This window comes from Rhododendron vialii, chromosome 2a (assembly GCF_030253575.1).
Source record: "Rhododendron vialii isolate Sample 1 chromosome 2a, ASM3025357v1".
Taxonomy (NCBI): domain Eukaryota; kingdom Viridiplantae; phylum Streptophyta; class Magnoliopsida; order Ericales; family Ericaceae; genus Rhododendron; species Rhododendron vialii.
Window position 1 is genome coordinate 274,392 of NC_080558.1, and position 18,570 is coordinate 292,961.

At 38.4% G+C, this 18,570-nt stretch overlaps 2 protein-coding genes and 1 non-coding gene across 6 annotated transcripts; 1 reads left to right on the top strand and 2 right to left on the bottom strand.

The window, feature by feature from the left end:
- Positions 1–1,652: 1,652 nt before the first annotated feature.
- LOC131316701 (galactokinase) lies at positions 1,653–10,581 on the bottom strand. Of its 3 annotated transcripts, none has more exons than XM_058346136.1 (13): positions 10,246–10,579; positions 9,565–9,749; positions 9,397–9,443; positions 7,370–7,464; positions 7,149–7,231; positions 5,760–5,828; positions 5,255–5,440; positions 4,812–4,946; positions 4,507–4,641; positions 3,767–3,837; positions 3,342–3,419; positions 2,439–2,580; positions 1,653–2,348 (listed from the first exon to the last, which is right to left on the bottom strand). In XM_058346136.1, the coding sequence occupies exons 1-13, from the start codon at positions 10,406–10,408 to the stop codon at positions 2,238–2,240; spliced, it is 1,500 nt and encodes a 499-aa protein (XP_058202119.1). In that variant the 5' UTR covers positions 10,409–10,579; the 3' UTR covers positions 1,653–2,237. The 3 variants fall into 3 exon arrangements, with proteins under 3 accessions (XP_058202119.1, XP_058202121.1, XP_058202120.1); XM_058346138.1 differs by having other exon boundaries at positions 9,565–9,802; positions 10,246–10,373; XM_058346137.1 differs by lacking the exon at positions 5,760–5,828 and having other exon boundaries at positions 10,246–10,581.
- Positions 10,582–11,415: 834 nt separating this feature from the next.
- On the bottom strand, positions 11,416–16,041 carry LOC131316110 (GPN-loop GTPase QQT2-like). Of its 2 annotated transcripts, none has more exons than XM_058345389.1 (6): positions 15,687–16,041; positions 15,496–15,595; positions 15,166–15,392; positions 14,528–14,818; positions 12,642–12,847; positions 11,416–11,928 (listed from the first exon to the last, which is right to left on the bottom strand). In XM_058345389.1, exons 1-6 carry the CDS (start codon positions 15,783–15,785, stop codon positions 11,646–11,648), a joined length of 1,206 nt encoding a protein of 401 aa, XP_058201372.1. In that variant the 5' UTR covers positions 15,786–16,041; the 3' UTR covers positions 11,416–11,645. The 2 variants fall into 2 exon arrangements, with proteins under 2 accessions (XP_058201372.1, XP_058201373.1); XM_058345390.1 differs by having other exon boundaries at positions 15,496–15,592; positions 15,687–15,999.
- A 1,753-nt stretch (positions 16,042–17,794) lies between these two features.
- LOC131318237 (small nucleolar RNA snoR100) lies at positions 17,795–17,902 on the top strand. The gene has a single exon (XR_009197570.1). It is a non-coding gene; the product is annotated as a small nucleolar RNA snoR100 (small nucleolar RNA).
- The last annotated feature ends 668 nt before the right edge of the window (positions 17,903–18,570 follow it).

Genomic DNA, 18,570 nt, shown 5'->3' on the forward strand with positions numbered 1-18,570 from the left:
TGATTATGGGGCTCCTTTTTATAAAAAAAAAAAATTTAATTAATTAGAATAGTTAGATTAACATCTTAGAGCATCTGAAATAGTAATAATCAAAATGTGTCACGTCAATATTTGATTATTCATTTAGTCCATAATTAAACTTAACAACTTCTACCTCCATATTGGTTATTTTATCCTTAACAAAAAAAAAACCCCATAATACACAATGCATATTTATCCAATCGCAAATGAGTTCCAATCACGCACCCAACCACACCAAATTATTCGCTCGATGAGACGATTCAATGTGGGGTGTTTTTGAGTTATTGAATTTTGAGTTTGGTTATTGATAAAAGTTGTTAAGTTTTTGTTATGGAATGTGTGAAATTTGGTTGTTTGTTAAGAGACTTGTAATTTTGCTTATTACAATGTATGATATTTTTTTAGTATTGTTATTAAATTTGTTTATCCACATCCATTTACTTATTACAATGAGGATGCTAAGAGCATCCACAATAAGGTTTGGTATATTTGTGTGTTAAAATATTTGTTAAAATGTATTAGGATAAAAATGGGTCCCACAAGTGTATGTTAAACATTGATAACATAGAAGTGTGTTAGAACATCCACAATGAGTTTGGTAAATTTGTGTGTTAAAATATTTGTTAGGATTAAAAATGGGTTCCACAAGTGTATATTAGGAATAGTGGATATTTATATTTCATGATTGGAGTTTGAATTATAGACGTGGGACACACTTATTGTTTGTTAACATAGTTGCCAAACTTGGCACACATGCTAGCACACTATAAAATTTAACACGCTCTAACACACAAACTAGCACAAACATTGTAGCACAAAAAATACATTTTTATTTGCTAAATCTTAACACACACAATTAAAACACTAGTTAGCACACCCATTGTGGATACTATGAATTAAACTCCTAACTTTCTTTCTCTTAGCATCTAAATGCATCCCCTGATGCCAAAGACGTCTTGCGATTTTGAGGCCCCGTTGTTACAACCAGGACAGGCCATTGGCATGAAAGGGCCCAAAGATGAGAGTATTTTTTTTTATAATTGAAAGTTAAACCAAAACAAGGTACAAAACTACCGGGGCATACTCCTGAGATACAACAACCAACACACAGTCAAGCACTAACACAGATTGATGGAGCCTATATGCTAACGTGTCAAATTGATGGTTTGAGTTTCGTTCTAAAAATAGGATTGTGAGTAGACTTCCCCATTTTTTTGATGTTCCTCCAACATAATGCCTCTTATCCTATGTAACACAGGCACAGCATCCGCATCTTCCGTCCTATGCTGAAGGATCCTGATATTTCAAAAGCCATGGATTACATATTTGCAAAAGTCCCTTGTAAGCTATCCACCCTTGTTCATAAACTTTTTGCTAGATCCATACCCTTGAGGCCTTGACTAATCTTTGATAGTTTACATAACCTTTACACTTAAGAGGTATGTTTGGCTTTCATGAGCGGGAGCATGTTGGGAATCTCACGAGAAAGGCCTATTATCATTCAATGTTTAATCACAAAAAATTCAGTAGGCGTGTGAGTTATTAGCTCGCGGGTCCAAACTTTCAAACATTTATTCATCTTTTAGCGATTTTCCCCAATAAATTTTACTTTGAAATTCTGCTCATCAAGATAAATAATTAACTTGAATATCTTATACGATCTAAAAGTTTCCTATGTAGATTCCGTCATTGCATTCTTTCCTCAAACATGAGGGTCCTCTCTATAAAAAATCACAACTAATCTATGGACCTCTCAATCTTCGAAATCAGTAATCAAACGTGAGCTCTAACAATTAGCCTTGCCCCAAAAGTAATGAGATATCAGCAGTGGCATCATAAACATAGATCAGCCTCAAAACAGACGCCAGACAACTTTTCCTTGCCTACTTGCCATGGGTTTGTGTGGTGGATATGTGTCTGCTAAATGATGGCGGCAGTGATGGAGGTGTGGTAATTGTGGTTGAAAAGTGATGGTGGTGAATGATGGCGGTGGAGGTGGTGGTCATGATGAAGGCGTGGTGGCGGTGGCGGTGAAATGATGGTGGTGCAAGCAGAGAGGAGGTGGTGGGGGTGGTGAAATGATGGTGGGGCGCAAGGAGTGATGAGACCGGAAACAAAAGAAATTACCAAAAGAAGTCCATTAAATTCTGTTAACATGACAATAATCCTTAAAGAACAAGATCAATGACGCGGGTTGACGATGTATATGACTAGTACTAAAGTTTCAAAATGGCAGCACCACTTGATGGCTTGGAAGCAAAAACATAAAGACCAAGATCATTCTTCTCAATCACCCCTTTTACGAGTCTTGACTCATAAAATTGCTCCTGATACAAACAAAATGGAAATCTTGTCAAAACCATTTGCCAAGAACTAGTTTTAAGTTTGGGATTGAAGTTGGAACAGGAATTAATGACCTTTAGATTTAGGATGAATTGAGGTACTATAGACTCTTTAACCAACGCAACTGCACAACCACCCCATCCGGCTCCTGTAAGCCTTGCCCCAAGAGCACCATTATCACGACAAACCTTTACAAGTTCTTCCAATTCTGGGCAGCTAATTACAGCAAAAGATAAAAAAGAAATGAGGTATAGAGGAAATTTCTTCAACAAGCAATTGGTATCATGTGATGAAACGAAATAAATATAATTCATCATTGCTCTCATTGTCACAAAATAGCAAAGCATGAGTTGTTCCATATTGTGGTGAAGTGGTGCCTAAAGAACATTACAACTTCCACAATTTTCAGCCATCACAGTCAAACTTGAAAACTTGCATCGACTGTACTTACATCCAGGCGCAAACGAGAAGGAGAGAGACAATTATAGAACACCTCAATATGTAGTGTAATCTTGTGGGAGGAAGGGAAAAGTACCAAATATGAACCAAACTGTTAAAAAAGTATAGAAATGTCAAAAATAAGCAAGAAATATATATATATATATATATATATATATATATATATATATATATTTCTTGCGGGGCCCCTTAAAATTACGTTCTGCACACATTGAACGGTTCGGATTTTCAAAATTTGATCGGGAAATGAAAGTCCCTCATTTTAACAAAATGAGGGATCCCTCACTTGAAAATTCCTATATATATATATATATATATATATATATATATATATATATATATATTCATTTACAGTATTTATTTACTTGAATATATGTCTAATTTGGAGAAGTATCTAATATGTCAGAATCATAAGCTGCCACTGAATATGAAGCACATTTACATTTTGTCTGTGGCTATTGTCGGATGAACTTACAGTGTCACCAAGTGCATAACAATTTGGGAAGGTGGAAAAGTACCTGCACTCGTACAGAATGCTGCAGCTATAATGGCTTTCATTCATAAGGTCACCCAGCTTCTTCAGCACTTCCTCTTCACTGCAATAACGAAGTCTAGGAAGTTAGATGAAGAAAATTCAGAGCATTAAATTCATTATGGAGAATCGGGCTTGTTTTGAACAAAAGAAGTTCCATGTCAGGCTAGACTGAACGACAAGAGTTTCAACAAAATTCAACTAGAGTTTCCAATTTTTCCTGCAAGAGCTCTTCAGCGTAGCTAGAGAACAAAGGGTTTAACAATCAAGACAACTAAAGCAATAGGCTTTCAAATCATCAAACTGCCCAGAGCTTGTCTGATAGCTTAATCAGGGTATGACAGGCATAAAAAATCTAAGCAGTCACAGCATATTTGAAATTGTAACTTGTGATGCTAAAACGTAGTTCACCTTAAGTTCGATGATACAGTGTCCTTGAAAGCATATACTCGCTTGGCTTCAGAATACACATGAGAAGCTCTCTGGAATCGAACAATTTAAACAGAAGTTAGTAGGACACTTCCACAGGGATAAACTCCAGTGACATTTAAACGGGAAAAAGTATGGATTTATAGTACTCCTAAGGAAAGGACCACAAAAGTGGAGAGAACTTCAAATTGAAGATGGTCAAAATTAACAGTTTTCTGAGTGTCTGAAACCTTCCATTATGAGACAGTTCGCCAAAAGTTCTATTTCGAAGAAGAACTCTAACAAGCTGTCAGCAAGTTACACGTTATTAACTCGAGAATACCATGTTTAAGCTAAATACATTAGGACACGGAGATGAGAACTAGGTAGTAATTTCCACCAAACAAAAGGAACAAAAGAAGAAAAACTTAAGAGCAGAACCGAAACTATCATTCCAAAAAGATATCATGAAATGATCGACGTTAAGAAAATCTCCCAGAATTGGCTCCTACTACAGCATCTAATATTCTGATCCACCTTCAAAAAAAAAAAAAAAAACTTGCAAACCAGCACTCTTATGGATCCAAAAGAATATCATAATTAACAAACAGAGAGAGGGAAATAAGAGCAATCCATGTTTACAACTTCAAGTCACAACTCTATCAAGAATGTTGGAAAATCTCACAAGACTTGCAAGAAAAAAAAAAAAAGAAAAGGAAAAAGCTGCCATAAGAGAAAGTTACCTGGTATAACTTATAGCATTTGGCAGCTTTAAGCACATCCAAAGAAGTTGGAGAATTAGCAAAAATTGATATCAGGTTTTCCTTGGTGATTTTCTCAATATCTTCAGCTGTATAAGTTTCTTCACTCAAAAGTTCCTGCGGCAATGACCCAAGCTACTATGAACTGATATATATTTGGGAAAAAACCACAAGATCAATCCCTTTGACCAACATAAGCAAAAATCCATATCACATTGAACCTCCAATGTTGTTGAAGCAGAAAATACCTAAGACAGCTTTGCAGCAGAAAACAAATAAATGGATACCTTGACAGCAAGTTCAGGATCAGAAGATCCATGACTTCCAGCAAATGATATACACAATCCTTCAACATCGGAAAGAGTCTTCACTTTTGAAATTGCCTCTTGAGGTTCCATTCCAAGCTTTATACCGAGTACAATCTGCATTAGCCGCGAATATCACAAGTAACACAAGTATAAACCAAAGTTATTACACCGTATGAAAGTCCAGCTATCTCTCTCTCTTCCAATTTATTTCTGCAAGGACTAATCAAAAGACAGAAACCCTTAAATTTACAATTTAAAACTTGCTAAATAAGTACTTGAGCATACAAAAAAAAGTTCGATGTATAAATATTGCCTTCTAAATGGCTTAATATCTACAGACTAATGATTCAGGTCAGTTTTATGTATAATCTATACCAGCCATCATAAACTGAAAAAGAAAGGACGAATATAATAAAACTTACGGCAGCTAGCCGGCATTCAACCACCCGATTATTGTAATTTGTAGCAGCAGTGACTGCTTTATTAGACTCGGCCAATGAATGGGCTATTACAAAAGAACCACCCAGGGGAAGTGGCACATCAGTTGCACGACCAGGATTGAAATCAATCAGCTCTGCAAACCCAGATTTAGCCATGATAGAGATAGCCTGCAATGTGAAACACGACAACGACTAATAGATCAAAGGTCAATAAACCAGAATAGGGGTTATCTGCTAAAAACTACAATAGATATGAATGTCTCCATGGACAACAGGGACAGCCCTGGAACCTGGCCTAAACTAAAACAAGCAACTTAACAAAAGCATTCTTTCTTGGGTTGCGTTTGGAAGTTGGTTGTTGCCATTCACAACGTAAATATGGTTTCTAAGAGCCAAGGCATGTTTTGGCAATGTCCATTTTTAGGATTACATCACAGAAGCTTCAAGGAAACTAGGATAACTTCCATGAGTATGCATGAATTGTAACCTGGTCCATTCCGCCGGATTGCGTCCCAATGTGACGTTCGCTCACACATGTAAGCTGCGCAAGTTCTTTCTGTAAAAGAATAAGCTTAGAATAGGTAAAAGAAACAATAAAAAAGATATACGCCTCTTACTATGTGGACATTTAATGTAAACTATATTACATGGCCGCCCTGTGGAACGCGAGTGTCTCAATTACACGGAGCAAATGGGCAAGGCTAGAAAGAAAGAACTCAAAACCTATTCTCTGCACCCTATTATCCTATCCGCAAACCAAGAAAACAGCCTTCAGTCTGTCAAAGGGGCAAGCGAGCTCTTCTGTTTTGGATTGAATCCCCTCAGTTATTTCCACGGATCATATAAATGATCAATGTAGCATTAAGCAAATTTAGTAACCAAAGAAATCCTAGGGTCAACACTAGGTAATCTCAATAATCTCACAAAGTCACAAACAAGCTGTAGTAGACCAAACCAAACGGTCCGAGCCCACTGACAAATGCGCTTGGATCGAGGCCGAGATCAAGAATAATGGCCACACAGAGTTCTAAGGTCGGCTTTAACTGAGGTTTGGGAATGGACTACGTTGCCTCTGAACCGTTGCCCAATCCGGCGAGATATTTTCTGGGCTCGGCTACCTGCTGACGAGACGACTTGTTTGCGCCGAGGCCGTGCGGTGACCCATGTTACGCTTACCTGGCGTATAGCGCCAGGTGAGTGTTATTCAGGCTCGGCCACCGTCGGGAAGGCAGTTCTATCGATGGGTCCTCTTCATGGATAGCCTACTAGGCTCGGCCAAGTGAGGGGATCAATCGGTCACGTGCTCTCCCACGCGCCGAAGTGGTTACGCCAAAGGATAACGATGAGCGCACATGGGGTGCCACCTCACACCAAAACGGTTACCAGATCTACTCGGTGACGTCATGATGGCGCCACTTGGCTCGTGCAAGGCACATGCCCGTACTTGGGGATCAAGGCAAAGAGACTCTATAAATACCTAAACCCTAGTCTCTTACTTTGCTCTCTTCTCATCCTCACTTTGCTCTCTGCGCATTCTCATCCTCTCGCTAGAGGGCCTTGCCGGGCAACCCCCGGCCAAGTCTTAGTCGTGCGTTCATTGTGCAGGTTAGAGCAAGAAGGCTAGGAGATCAACGAACCAACGGAGGAGGAAATCGGACCAAGGACCACGGGCCACACACAAGCATCCTAGTTCTTGAAAACATACCAAGCACCAAGGAACAAAACAGTATTTCCATTAATTGAAGTTTGAGCAAGAATATCTTTGGTAAAGCACTTCTCAGTTTATACGAAATTCTGAGACATCCATGGAGAAACCAGATGAAACAAATAAAATACATACTTACATGATACATCCACGGAGAAATGATCAGGTTACCTTTGGAAAGTTCACGTCAAAGGCAGCCATTATGGCAATTGTTGAAGAGCAAACAAATGCTGCAGAGCTTGACAATCCAGAACCTAAATTAAAAAGCAGGCAAGTCAGATCTGAAACATTTTATCAAAAAATAGCTGGCTGAATATTAATTACAGTAGTTGTATACCAACTTGATCAAACATTTTTCATTGGCTTTACATGAAAGTGAGGAGAAACTATACCAGTTGGAACTGTTCCATCAATCATAACATCAAGTCCAACTGGTACACCAACATCCAGTCCTTTTGATTTTGCGTAACCATAGTAGCCCTTGTACCTGCAAAACACACAAACTATCAGACTTCCAGTGGAGGATGTTAAGCAGTTCCAAGAGAACAAACACAATCCACCAACAAACTAGATGCTTACAGTGTTTCAGTTCAATAACCATACCCATGATTAACTGCAAGTATTTCTACTAGTTACTCTGCACAGTTTTTTTTTTTTTTTTTTGCATGGTTATATATCTTCAAATCAAAAGGCAGTTGAATAACTTCTAGAAACTTGGAATTCTCACCAACACTATGCAGTGTGAACCAATGGTCATTTCTGTTGACCACTCTAAATTGAGGTACACATTTAAAGCACAGAGGTCTGGTATACATTATCACAGTAAATCGGCAAAAAAAGCAGAATTCCTAGCAAATCTGTCACCTCAAGTAAGGATGCAACCGATTAGCACATCACCTAGGACTAGGTTGGCTTTACCACCGGTATCAGAATCCAGACAGGATTGGATTTGATTGCCTCACAACTCCTCACACATTGCATCAGGAGTCCACAAATTGAAGGGTAAACTACACAAGCATCACAGGACACCAGGAAATGTACGTAATTCTGTAGTAGAAAAACAAAATTTAGGAGTTCCTACCAAAACACTTCATCAGGAAAACTCCAAATCGCATAAACAAGAAGATTGTGGTTATACATCATTTTAAGTAATTAAAACAGCATAAGACAATTGTTGTAACAATGTGAAAAGTGGCATTTAACCAAACATCTTACTTTTAAATGATGAAGTTTGTAAACTAGTAACTTCTTGCAAAATGTTAGCAACAAACTTTAAAATATGGTGTCCCACCAGTGGTGGAGATAGTTAGGGACCCGGGGAGGGGGGGCGGCAATAAAAAAATATTGAGTGTTCTTGGGGCACCGTCACATGGTGCCCCCATACCCTTCTCCACCACATATTTATGTGGGACTCAAGACCAAATATATGAGTCTCACCTAAGTATGTGATAGAGAAGGGTGTTGGGGCACCATGTGGCGGTGCTCCTAGACCACTGAAATGTTAATTACTCACAAGCAAGCCTCCATTCACTGAACTATCACCTCCGAAATACCAACCTGTTTATGGCATTATAACTACTATCTAATCACAAAATGCAAGTCAAGCCAGGCTCATTCTCATGTTCTCACTTATTCCTCTCTTTATCTTCTTAAATCTATCAATAACTTCCTCTCTTTGTATAGAAGATGATTCATTTAGAACCAAAACTTGGATTATTTTACTTGGGCAAATAGTTGTGGGAATTATAAGTGTCTGAAATATAAAATTATTTCTGAATTTATTTCTTTGTAGCTACTTAACTACTTTAAGACAATACGACAGTTAAACACTTTTTCCTAATAGGGTTCTTGAAGAAATAGTTCAAGAAAATTAAGATGTGTTAGATTCTTAAAACAAGATAGTACATATTTTTTTCTTCACAATAAAGTCGCATGCGTTGGATTGTGCCCCCACAGGCACAAATTTATAGCTACGCGGCCTACGCCACTGCGTCCCACATTAACACTTTGGCAAAATAGAGGAAACATGATAGCTGCTATGAGAAAATTGTCCTGCCTTTGGAAGTTCAAATTTCTACAGCCCACAGAAGCATGCTGATGTATGCACCAGGAGAATGAGTCAGGCAAAGAAGATCTAATACTTTATAACACAAGAATATGTGACCATATGGACTGAATACCCCCGACTCTCTTCCAAGGAGGGAGCTGAGAGCGCCCCATCCCAAACTATGCCAACAAGGTCAGTAGGGTAAAGAGAGCACTACCGAAGGTCAGTCACTTTTGCTTTCCATGACGGCATGACCAACTCTAACTAAGCAAGAAAATTAGATAAACATGTTTGCTTGGAAGCTTTAATTAACATCAAAACACAGGGTAGTAATTTACAGCAACATAGTGAAAATTAACTTTGAGAACGTACCCACAGATGAAATAATGACCCCACTTATGGTTCTTCAAATCAATATCCTGCAAAATGAAAAAGGTCAAGCACCTTTGCATGCTATTGGCTGGCGTCTTTCTCCAAATGGAACAAGGCCATTACTATAGGGAATCCACAACATCACACGAAAACTTCGTATGGTTATACCTGGTCTGGATCAGCAGGGTAAGTACAGAGGGAGTACTTCTCACTAACATTTGCAATCAAAAGAAGCTTTTCGGACTCTGAAGCATCACGCTTCCGTATGGCAACGATCGTGTCCTGTCGAATTGCCATCGGCAACACCGAGTAGCCCTCATAGTCAATATGTTCCCCAATCAAGTTTACTCGCCCTGCACCCAATGAATAAAAGTTCTATTTCTTTCCATTGGAAGCATACCGTCTCCTACGAAACCAGTGGAATAACCATAAATTCCATTATTTCTAGTTTTCAACAAAAGACAACTGGATATAGCGAAACAATAGAAAAAAAATAGTGGTGTCAACTGTCAGCACCGATTTGAAATACAATTGACAACACTGGACAATTTTGCTTTGATAATACTGAGAATTTCAAGTTTACACTTCTTTGCTTGTACAAAGATACAACATCACACTGTTAACTCTAAATATGGTTGCTTACAAATTACTATGTTAGACTTTTCCGATTTGAAATACAATTGACAAAATTCTTTTTCTCTCGTTTTGCATGTTTTCGAAGGGTAGTCTCCGAGATTGCGTTGTTAACCATGCACACCGAAACAAAATATTGATGCCTTGGTTCCACCACATCCACGTCAATGAGATAATATGCATGTATCTATCTATGTGCTATATATATATACATACCTGGAGAGCGAGCGTAGATATCAGGAAGGTGGCCGAAAACTTGGAGGAACTTGGATTTCAAGTTGTCGAGACGGAGTTGAGCTTCTTGGAGTTGAGGGCCGTGTCCGTACACTGGTTCCAGTGTTGAGAAGATTGGGATAGGAAGCTCTTCGTTTCTCTCCATTATTAATCTGCTTTCACTGCTGATGGAACTGAATCACCAAAGAACTGAAAAACACATGCACGCACGCACCTCTCTCTCTCTCTCTCTCTCTCTCTCTCTCTCTCTCTAAATACAGCACGTGTTTCGTGATCGGCGTTGGCGTTTCTGCACTTTTCCCCCCATAAATGTCTCTGCTTCCGTTATCTTTTGGAAGAAATCCAAACGGAAGTGGTGAAGTGGCGATTGACGCGAGGCGTAGGGTTTAGAGTGGAGAGGATCCCGACGAAAAAATAAGGGTCTTTAAGTGACAGTGGAGTCAAAGTTCAACTTAGAAAGCTTTAAAAATATGTTCGAGCTTAGATTGTTTTGAAGACAACTCAATTTTAAATTAGCTTTAATCAAGCCAAATATAGACCGATATCAAGTAGCTTAAATTATTTATTTATTTTTACACATAGTCAACCGATCGAGCCAAGTACTAGCTTGTTCAAAAAATTAACGAGTTTTAAAAATATGTTCAAGCTCAGTTTATTTATGAAACAAACAAATCTTGAACAAATTTTTTACGAACAAACACAAACTCAAATTCGAGTAGCTTGGTTTGTGTTCGTTTAACTGCCCTAGCTGAAAACATCTGGTAGTATCTCTGGTGGTCTTATTTAGAGGTCCAACCTAGAAACCTGGGGAAGGATGAACCGAGTACTAAAGGCTCTTTAACCAAGGCAACTGCACAACCACCCCATCCGCCCCAAGAGCTCCATTATCACGACTAACTTTTACAAATTCTTTCAATTCTGGGTAGCATAATTACAAGAAAAGATAAATGAGATACACAGGAAGTTTTTAGCTAACAATACATAGCGCGTGTCGCGTGATGAAACGAAATAGGAGCAAAGGTGATTCATCATTTGCCCGACTTCGTTGTTACAAAATAGCAAAGCATAAGTAATTCCTTATTGTGGTGAAGAGGTTCTTAAAGAGCATTATAACTACCACCACTTCCAGCTATCACAGTCAAACTTGACAACTTTGTCAAAAAAGAGTTGTTCATAAAGGCATCCAAACCAGACATCCAGGAAGATTTCATTTCCCTAACATGATCCAGAGCCAACCTATAATACCCCCTGGAATACAGATTTAGTTACAATTTACTGAAATGACAGTGACTTGCTTGCCAGTCCTACGGTAAAACTCAACGCTTCTGGAACTGAACTGAATCCCTACATAGTTTTGATTCATTTAAACCTGAAAGAAAAAGTTAAAATCGAAAATTGGCAACCTCTTCATCTTCATCCTCATCCTCGTCTATACCATAATCTTCTTCCTCTGTCAACCTCTCATCGTCGTCTTCTTCATCTTCCACTTCGTCATCTTCCTCCATCATGGCCTTGCTACTTGTTTCTTTGTCCTTCAAACCAGTGCTCAAGACCACAGTCTCCCCCCTTGACTTCTCCATATCTTTCCTCAGCTTTTCCATGCTCTCTCGTCTCCGTTCTTCCTCCAAACGCTGCTTCTCTGACCGTCTCTTGTCAAGATCAGCCCTACAATATCAAACAGTTACAACACAACGGTATTTGATTACGTATTCAGCTATGATGCACGGACACGGATACCGACACCGACATTGATACGGACACCAACACGGGAACGCGGAAATTCTAAAAAAATGGGGACACGGATACGGCGGGGGACACGTCACGTGTATATTTATTTATTTATATAAATAAATAATTATAGTTTGACACCCAAAATTTTTTAAAAAATTACAATTTGGCCGCAAATTTTTTTAAAAAAAATTACAGTTTGACCCCTAATTTTTGAAAAATTACAATTTGGCCCCTGCCGTGTCCCCATCAGTATCCCCCGTGTCCCCGGCCGTGTCCCCTTAAAAAATTTATATTAAATTATGGGACACGCCACGCAGTTTGGCCCCTGCCGTGTCCCCATTAGTATCCCCTCGTGTCCCTGGCCATGTCCCCCTAAAAAATTTATATTAAATTATGGGTACGTGTCCCCGAGGTGTCCCCATGTCCGACCCTGCGGTACTTCGACCTCTAGAGGTGTCAGTGCTTCATACTATTCAGAAACCCAAATGTTGTTAGTTGGAAACAATTCATTAAAACGCCTTTCAGGGACAATTACATTAAAAAAGGAAAAATTTAAACCATATAAAACTTGAACGTTCATTGCTCAATATGGCTTCACCCTACACTTGAGGAAAATAGTAAGAAAAGGTATTGAGGGCAGGCTATACTTGTATGTGTCCATGTACTCTTCTGCACTTGCTTCAATGGCCTTGAAGAAAGCATCCATTCCTGCCCCAGAAACGGCTGACACTCCAACAGATCTTAGATTCTTATAGAACTCCTCCAGTGCAAGAGAGAGGCTTCTAGTAAGGGTTGACGAGTATGAATTATCTGAATCTAGCGCCGCATGAAATACCTCAAAATCTTCCATCCACTGCATCGCAGTCACAGTAATAATACATAATTCAAGCCAAATTACAAGATGATAGGTGGCATGAAGTTATACACGTAGGGAAAAAGGCAAACCGAGAACGAAGGAACTAAGGGAATCCACCAAAAATGAGGGAGAGAGAAAGACACATGCACAGTACCGAAGTACATTCAACTTTACTTTGAAGCATCAGTTCCGATTATAGTCCGTTTTGTTGACAAAAATTTTAAAATTCCGAATAGTAAACAAAATACAAATAAAGAAACTGGGGACTCATCCACATTATTTCTAGGTATGGCACCGGGCAGCATTTCTGATTCTCTGATATGAAGAAAAATAATCATATCTCGAGGTATACTTATTGCATGTCTTTTATTTAGAAGGTTATCAAATTTATGCCTCCATCCAGTGCATACACCTGAACTAGAAACTCTACACCAAATATCTCAAAATGTGCATCCTTTGGGCTGTAATCACGAGGGGAAGTAGAGTTAAACAACATTGAGACTGAGCATGATACCATCATATTATGGGAAGTTTTCGTCATTACTTCTCCACAACCATTTGAAATACATTATTAAACAGTTTAAGAGAATGTATGGCATCCACATATGGAGTAGCAACTACCAGGAATTCTAAATTTTCAAGGTATTGCATGACAGCACGGAATTGAAATGGATAATGCTTTATCCAGCTAAAAGGTGTCTAATGGTATTGTTCATCAGCCACTCTATTACATGTACATTTAAGTTCACGTGAATCCTGGCCTATTGGCTTTCTGCCTCCCACTTAACCTTGTAGTGCCTGCAACTTGCTTTTACAGTTATGGTGGGTCTTCATCCTTCAATTCACAAGACCAACTATTTCACATGACTGTTGCTATTCAAATTTCAACCACATTTAGCATCATATAAAGTAGGCTATCAAAGAATTAGTCAGTTCCTACTTTCTCGTATGTCATCAGCCTCTTTGGCTATAAATCCATTCATTGATACCTTCAACTTCTCACCAAGATATTGATCTTCGATGGAGGGTTTTCAGCCTTTGACAAACAGAATAACCGAGCATAACTCAGCCTAGAAGGCCATTACACATTTCTCAATTTCCCCATCCTATCCTCAAGTCATGCTATTCATGTCACAAACACACATACTACTCTCCTTTCCTCATACACTACTCCTTTCATTCCACATACCCATCTCCCAATTGACATTTTGCCATCTAGAAGGATATTTTGTTTTATTGGAACCCAAACAACCTTCTAATTAGCCAAGCGTGGCCTTATAGGCACATGAGAAAATCTACCTTTTGAAGTCACATAGTGACAATATCATATCTGGCAGGAACCGTCAGTATCCATGTATCCATCCATCATTGGGGTTCTTACGTACTCCTAACTGAGTGACCATGGAACATTAGCCAGACCAATACAAGACTTCAAAGGAGATTAATTAGTTGGAATTGAGATTTTAAGAGAGCCAGCTTGACTTTTTGCATCACCGCATGTATTGCCAATGAATCACGATTACAACTCTCTGATCTTTTACCAAATATGCTATTTGAATACTTGAAAAAAGATTAGAATACCAGAATGTGTACCTAAGAGCTCAAGTGAAAGAGAATGCAAACTACCATAAGTAAAAAAATTATACACATCAGACACGTAGTCAGGCAAAACGGTACCTCTAAAGCAAATTGGTGCTGAGCCACATCAGTCTTGTTGAATGCCAACACCAAAGGCAATCGCGTCTTGTAAAGGATGCTACAAGCATAAAGCATATTGCTCATAAAAGTTTGCGGACTGGCAGAACGGGGCGTATCAACTACGTACGTAACTATGGTGGGAAAGGTCGAAGCAAAGGCCTCTGTTATTATTGCTCCAGAAGCAGACCAGGTGAAGATCTCAATCTGACCAGGCGTGTCAACAAGAACATAATCAAGTTGATCTGCGCGTTTCTCAATAACTGAGATGACCTGAAATGTACGTTACTAACAATTAGTGTAAATTGGCGAGGCAATGAAAGTATGACAAGGACGCATTTGCGCAAATCTTAATCACCAGAAATGAAGTACAAACTAATCTCATAAGTTAGCACAACTTTTTCCTGTATTAACTAGTAATTGTTCCAAAAAATGCGAAAAAGTTAAGCGTTCATGTCCCGTTTTCAATGAAACCATATACTCAAAGCCCAACTAGCAGCACTTCGACCAATCATAAAACCACAGTAGGACTGCCTTAGATTTTAACATGAGTAGAAACACAACACAACCAATTCAAGCAGCAATTTTCAAGGAAGAAACTTCCCGAACAAAAGTTTTACCTCATCAAACTTGGTAGCAAACAAGTTCAGTGACGTCAGAATTCCACCATTCGGACCAAGGTTAAATTGCTTCATCACTTCCTTGTATTTTACAGTGTCTCTTATATCGATGTTGGCACCAAACGGGAGGGTAAGAACAGCAGGGTCGAGGTTCATTACATAGCCCCTGATATTCGAAGCTTGGGTATGACACACCAGACGATTTAAGAAAGTTGTTTTTCCACTCCCTAAGAAACATGACATAGTACTCGACCATTATAACCCAATTAGAAAACTTAGACAAGTCGTATCGCTATACCAGATATACACATGTGCAGCTATATGTAATACCTGCCATTCCCACCACTATAATAATAACTGGTTTTTTTTTGAAACTGGATGATGAATTCTCGATGCCCAAATTCTCCATTGACTTCGCAATATCGTCCTTCTTTTCACCAACCAAAAATCACCAAAATGATGTCAGTCACAAAAAATAGAGGACATAATAGAGGGTTTTGGAGCAAGGGTGAGTTGCTTACTGCGGTGCTGGAAGATCCCTCGGAATCCATTTGCATAGTTGACGCAGCTTCCTCGGGGGTTTTCGAGTTCTTATTAGCGGTATCAGAATCAATATCCATTTAAAGCGACGGTGGTTGCGTGTTGCGTTCGGTCCTTGGATATACCTAAATAACGGAATATGTTTGGAACACTTTAGACAACACGCATAAACCCTTAAACCTAAAAGGCCACAACTCCGCTGCTACTGTATAAAGGAAGCTGAATAAGTACTCCGTAACCCTAGCCAAGCTCAATACGAGAGAGAGAGAGAGAGAGAGAGAGAGAGAGAGAGAGAGCACCTTCTACGTTAGGTAGCGGCAAATGGCAATCGGAAGGACGATAAGAGAGACTGTTTAATTAGGGGTGTTAACGGTTTGGTTTGGTCTAGTTTTTAGCATTTTTGGAACCGAAACCGAAGTTATCGGTTTATGTAAATCCAAACCGAAACCAAACCGTTTAACTTCGGTTTGGTCCGGTTTCGGTTTAATTTGGTTTTGGCCAGTTTTCCCGGTTTGGGCTGGAAATGAATAATGGGTCCTGATTGGAAAGAAAAACTCACAATTTTGGATTTTACGTACTTACGTAATGACAGAGAAAGATGTTACGTTAACAAATTTCGGGATTACCTTGTGATTTAGGACATGAATTACGGAGAGATGCTAAGAGTTCGAGATTTAGACCAGAAGATGGAGAGAAATTGTGGAGAGAGACGATGAGGGAGAGAGATGATGGGGAGAGTGAGGGTTGGGAGAGACCATGGCCGATGGCGATGGGGGAGATGAGGCGAAAATGTTGAGGGATGTGATTTGGCGGCTGGAAAACGATAGACCAGGTAATATTACAGGGTTAGGGGATTTTATTCAACGTGGATATGTTTTTCGGTTAGTTTGGTCTCAACTTGGTTTTTTTTGCTCACCGAAAACCGATTTTGGCTAGAAAGAAACCAACCCGAACCGGTTCAGTTAAAAAACCAAACCAAACTGTTTATTTTTTGTAAAATGACGACTCATGACGTGTTTTAATAATTAATACATGTCAAGAATATCTTAAGAACATTTGTTAATACTGAAAATATTCTTGGCAGATATTAATTATTAAAACTTATCCTTGGTCATCATTTTCCCTTTGTTTTTTGCCCTCTTCTTTGTTTTTGTTTTTTAACATCTCTTCTTTGTTTGAGTCGTAATTTTCTTTCCCCCTTTCGTTTTCTTTTACAATTTCAATTCTTTTTTTCTCTCTTATGTAAACATCAGAAAAAACAAATGGAGTACATATGTTTTAATCTCTCTTACTGTCTCTTCCATGCCCCAAATTTCATGTGTTTTTTTAACTGCCCCAAATTTCATTTTTTTAAGCTAATGAAAATTGTTCTTTGTTTTGTTATTCTCCTTCATTTTTTTTTTCTCTCAACCCAAACAACAAATTTATTTTTCCAAAGGTTCCAAACAAATCGTAAGATTACGGTTTTTTAGTCAAATCACTCATTTAAATTGAATATTTCGACGGAAAAAAAAAGTACCAAAATAGTCCCAGTCAGTTGTGAGATTTGGCTTTTCCAACATCAACAAGAGTGACAAAGTGCTTCCATTTCAAACCTCATATTTTCCTTTGGATGGGGCCAAGGATGGGACCAGGGGGGTCTAGTAGCGGCGGCTGCCACGACAAGAATTTTAGAAAACGCAATTAATATAAGTGAAAAAAAAAATTATCCCAAACTTATATAGTCTCGCCACTACTAGATTTTTTTCTTATTTTTTTATTATATACTAGTCATAAACCTTCTATTTTTTTTCAAGAAAGTAGACCCAAAAAAGTATTCTCAAACTAAATTCAATGGGCCAAAGTGAAATAATATAAATGATGATGTGTAATTAAGAAAAAAAAAAACTCCACATTAATTCTAACCCTAAAATAACTTAACCTAAAAAATTAAGAGAATTTAATTATAATGTCACTCCTTAAATTTATGATGTCACTCCCAAAAGGGAGTGCGGTTATCAATTTGGGAAATCCATGGAGGGATCTGAGGAGTAACATTATAAATTTGGGGAGTGACATTATCTTTGTGCATACCGATGCTCTGGACTATCAATAAAGGAAGCATAGTAATGTGCACATAAATTGAATTCGGTCTCTATGCCTGCCCTCTCTGATGCCATTTGGCTTTGATTTGGGAGCATGGTTCCGCAGCAAAACACATATAGGGAGGCTACTGTTTAAGTAGTATTCTGAGATCAACCACTTTATACATATTGCCAAAAGTTAGGTCTATCTCCAATCCTCTCTCGCTCATACCCCCAATGATTGGGGACTACATGTGTTCTACTGTTATTGTTGTTAGAGTGGCATTATTGATGCCCAAAATTAAAATTAGTCTTTTTTCGTACTCCATGTGCAAATGAAAAACATCATTTACTATAGTTTTTATTATGTTATTTTAATTTTTTTTGGAGTCGATGACTATTAATATTGTGATGCATCTTTTTTTTTTTTAGCATATATTTCGCCACTGCTATGGTAAAATCCTGGTTCCGTCCTTGGATGGGGCTGTAATGGAATGACATACTATTTTTACAATGCCTATGGATTAACCACGGTTTTCCACTGACAAATGCTTATGTTAAGAATTACTACAAGTTTATTAAGAGAATGTCATATGCCACATAGGAAATACGTAGTAGTATTGTTGGAGAAAACTTGATTTTATTTTTAAAAACTACATTTGCTTAGTGTGTGTGTCTATATATATATATAGTATAATGTAAATTGACAGATAGATAGATTCCTTTGATAACCGGGTGTTTGATAGAGGGACCTGGTCGTGCTTTAGTGCACCTCGCACTATACGTGTAATGCGCTCAATCC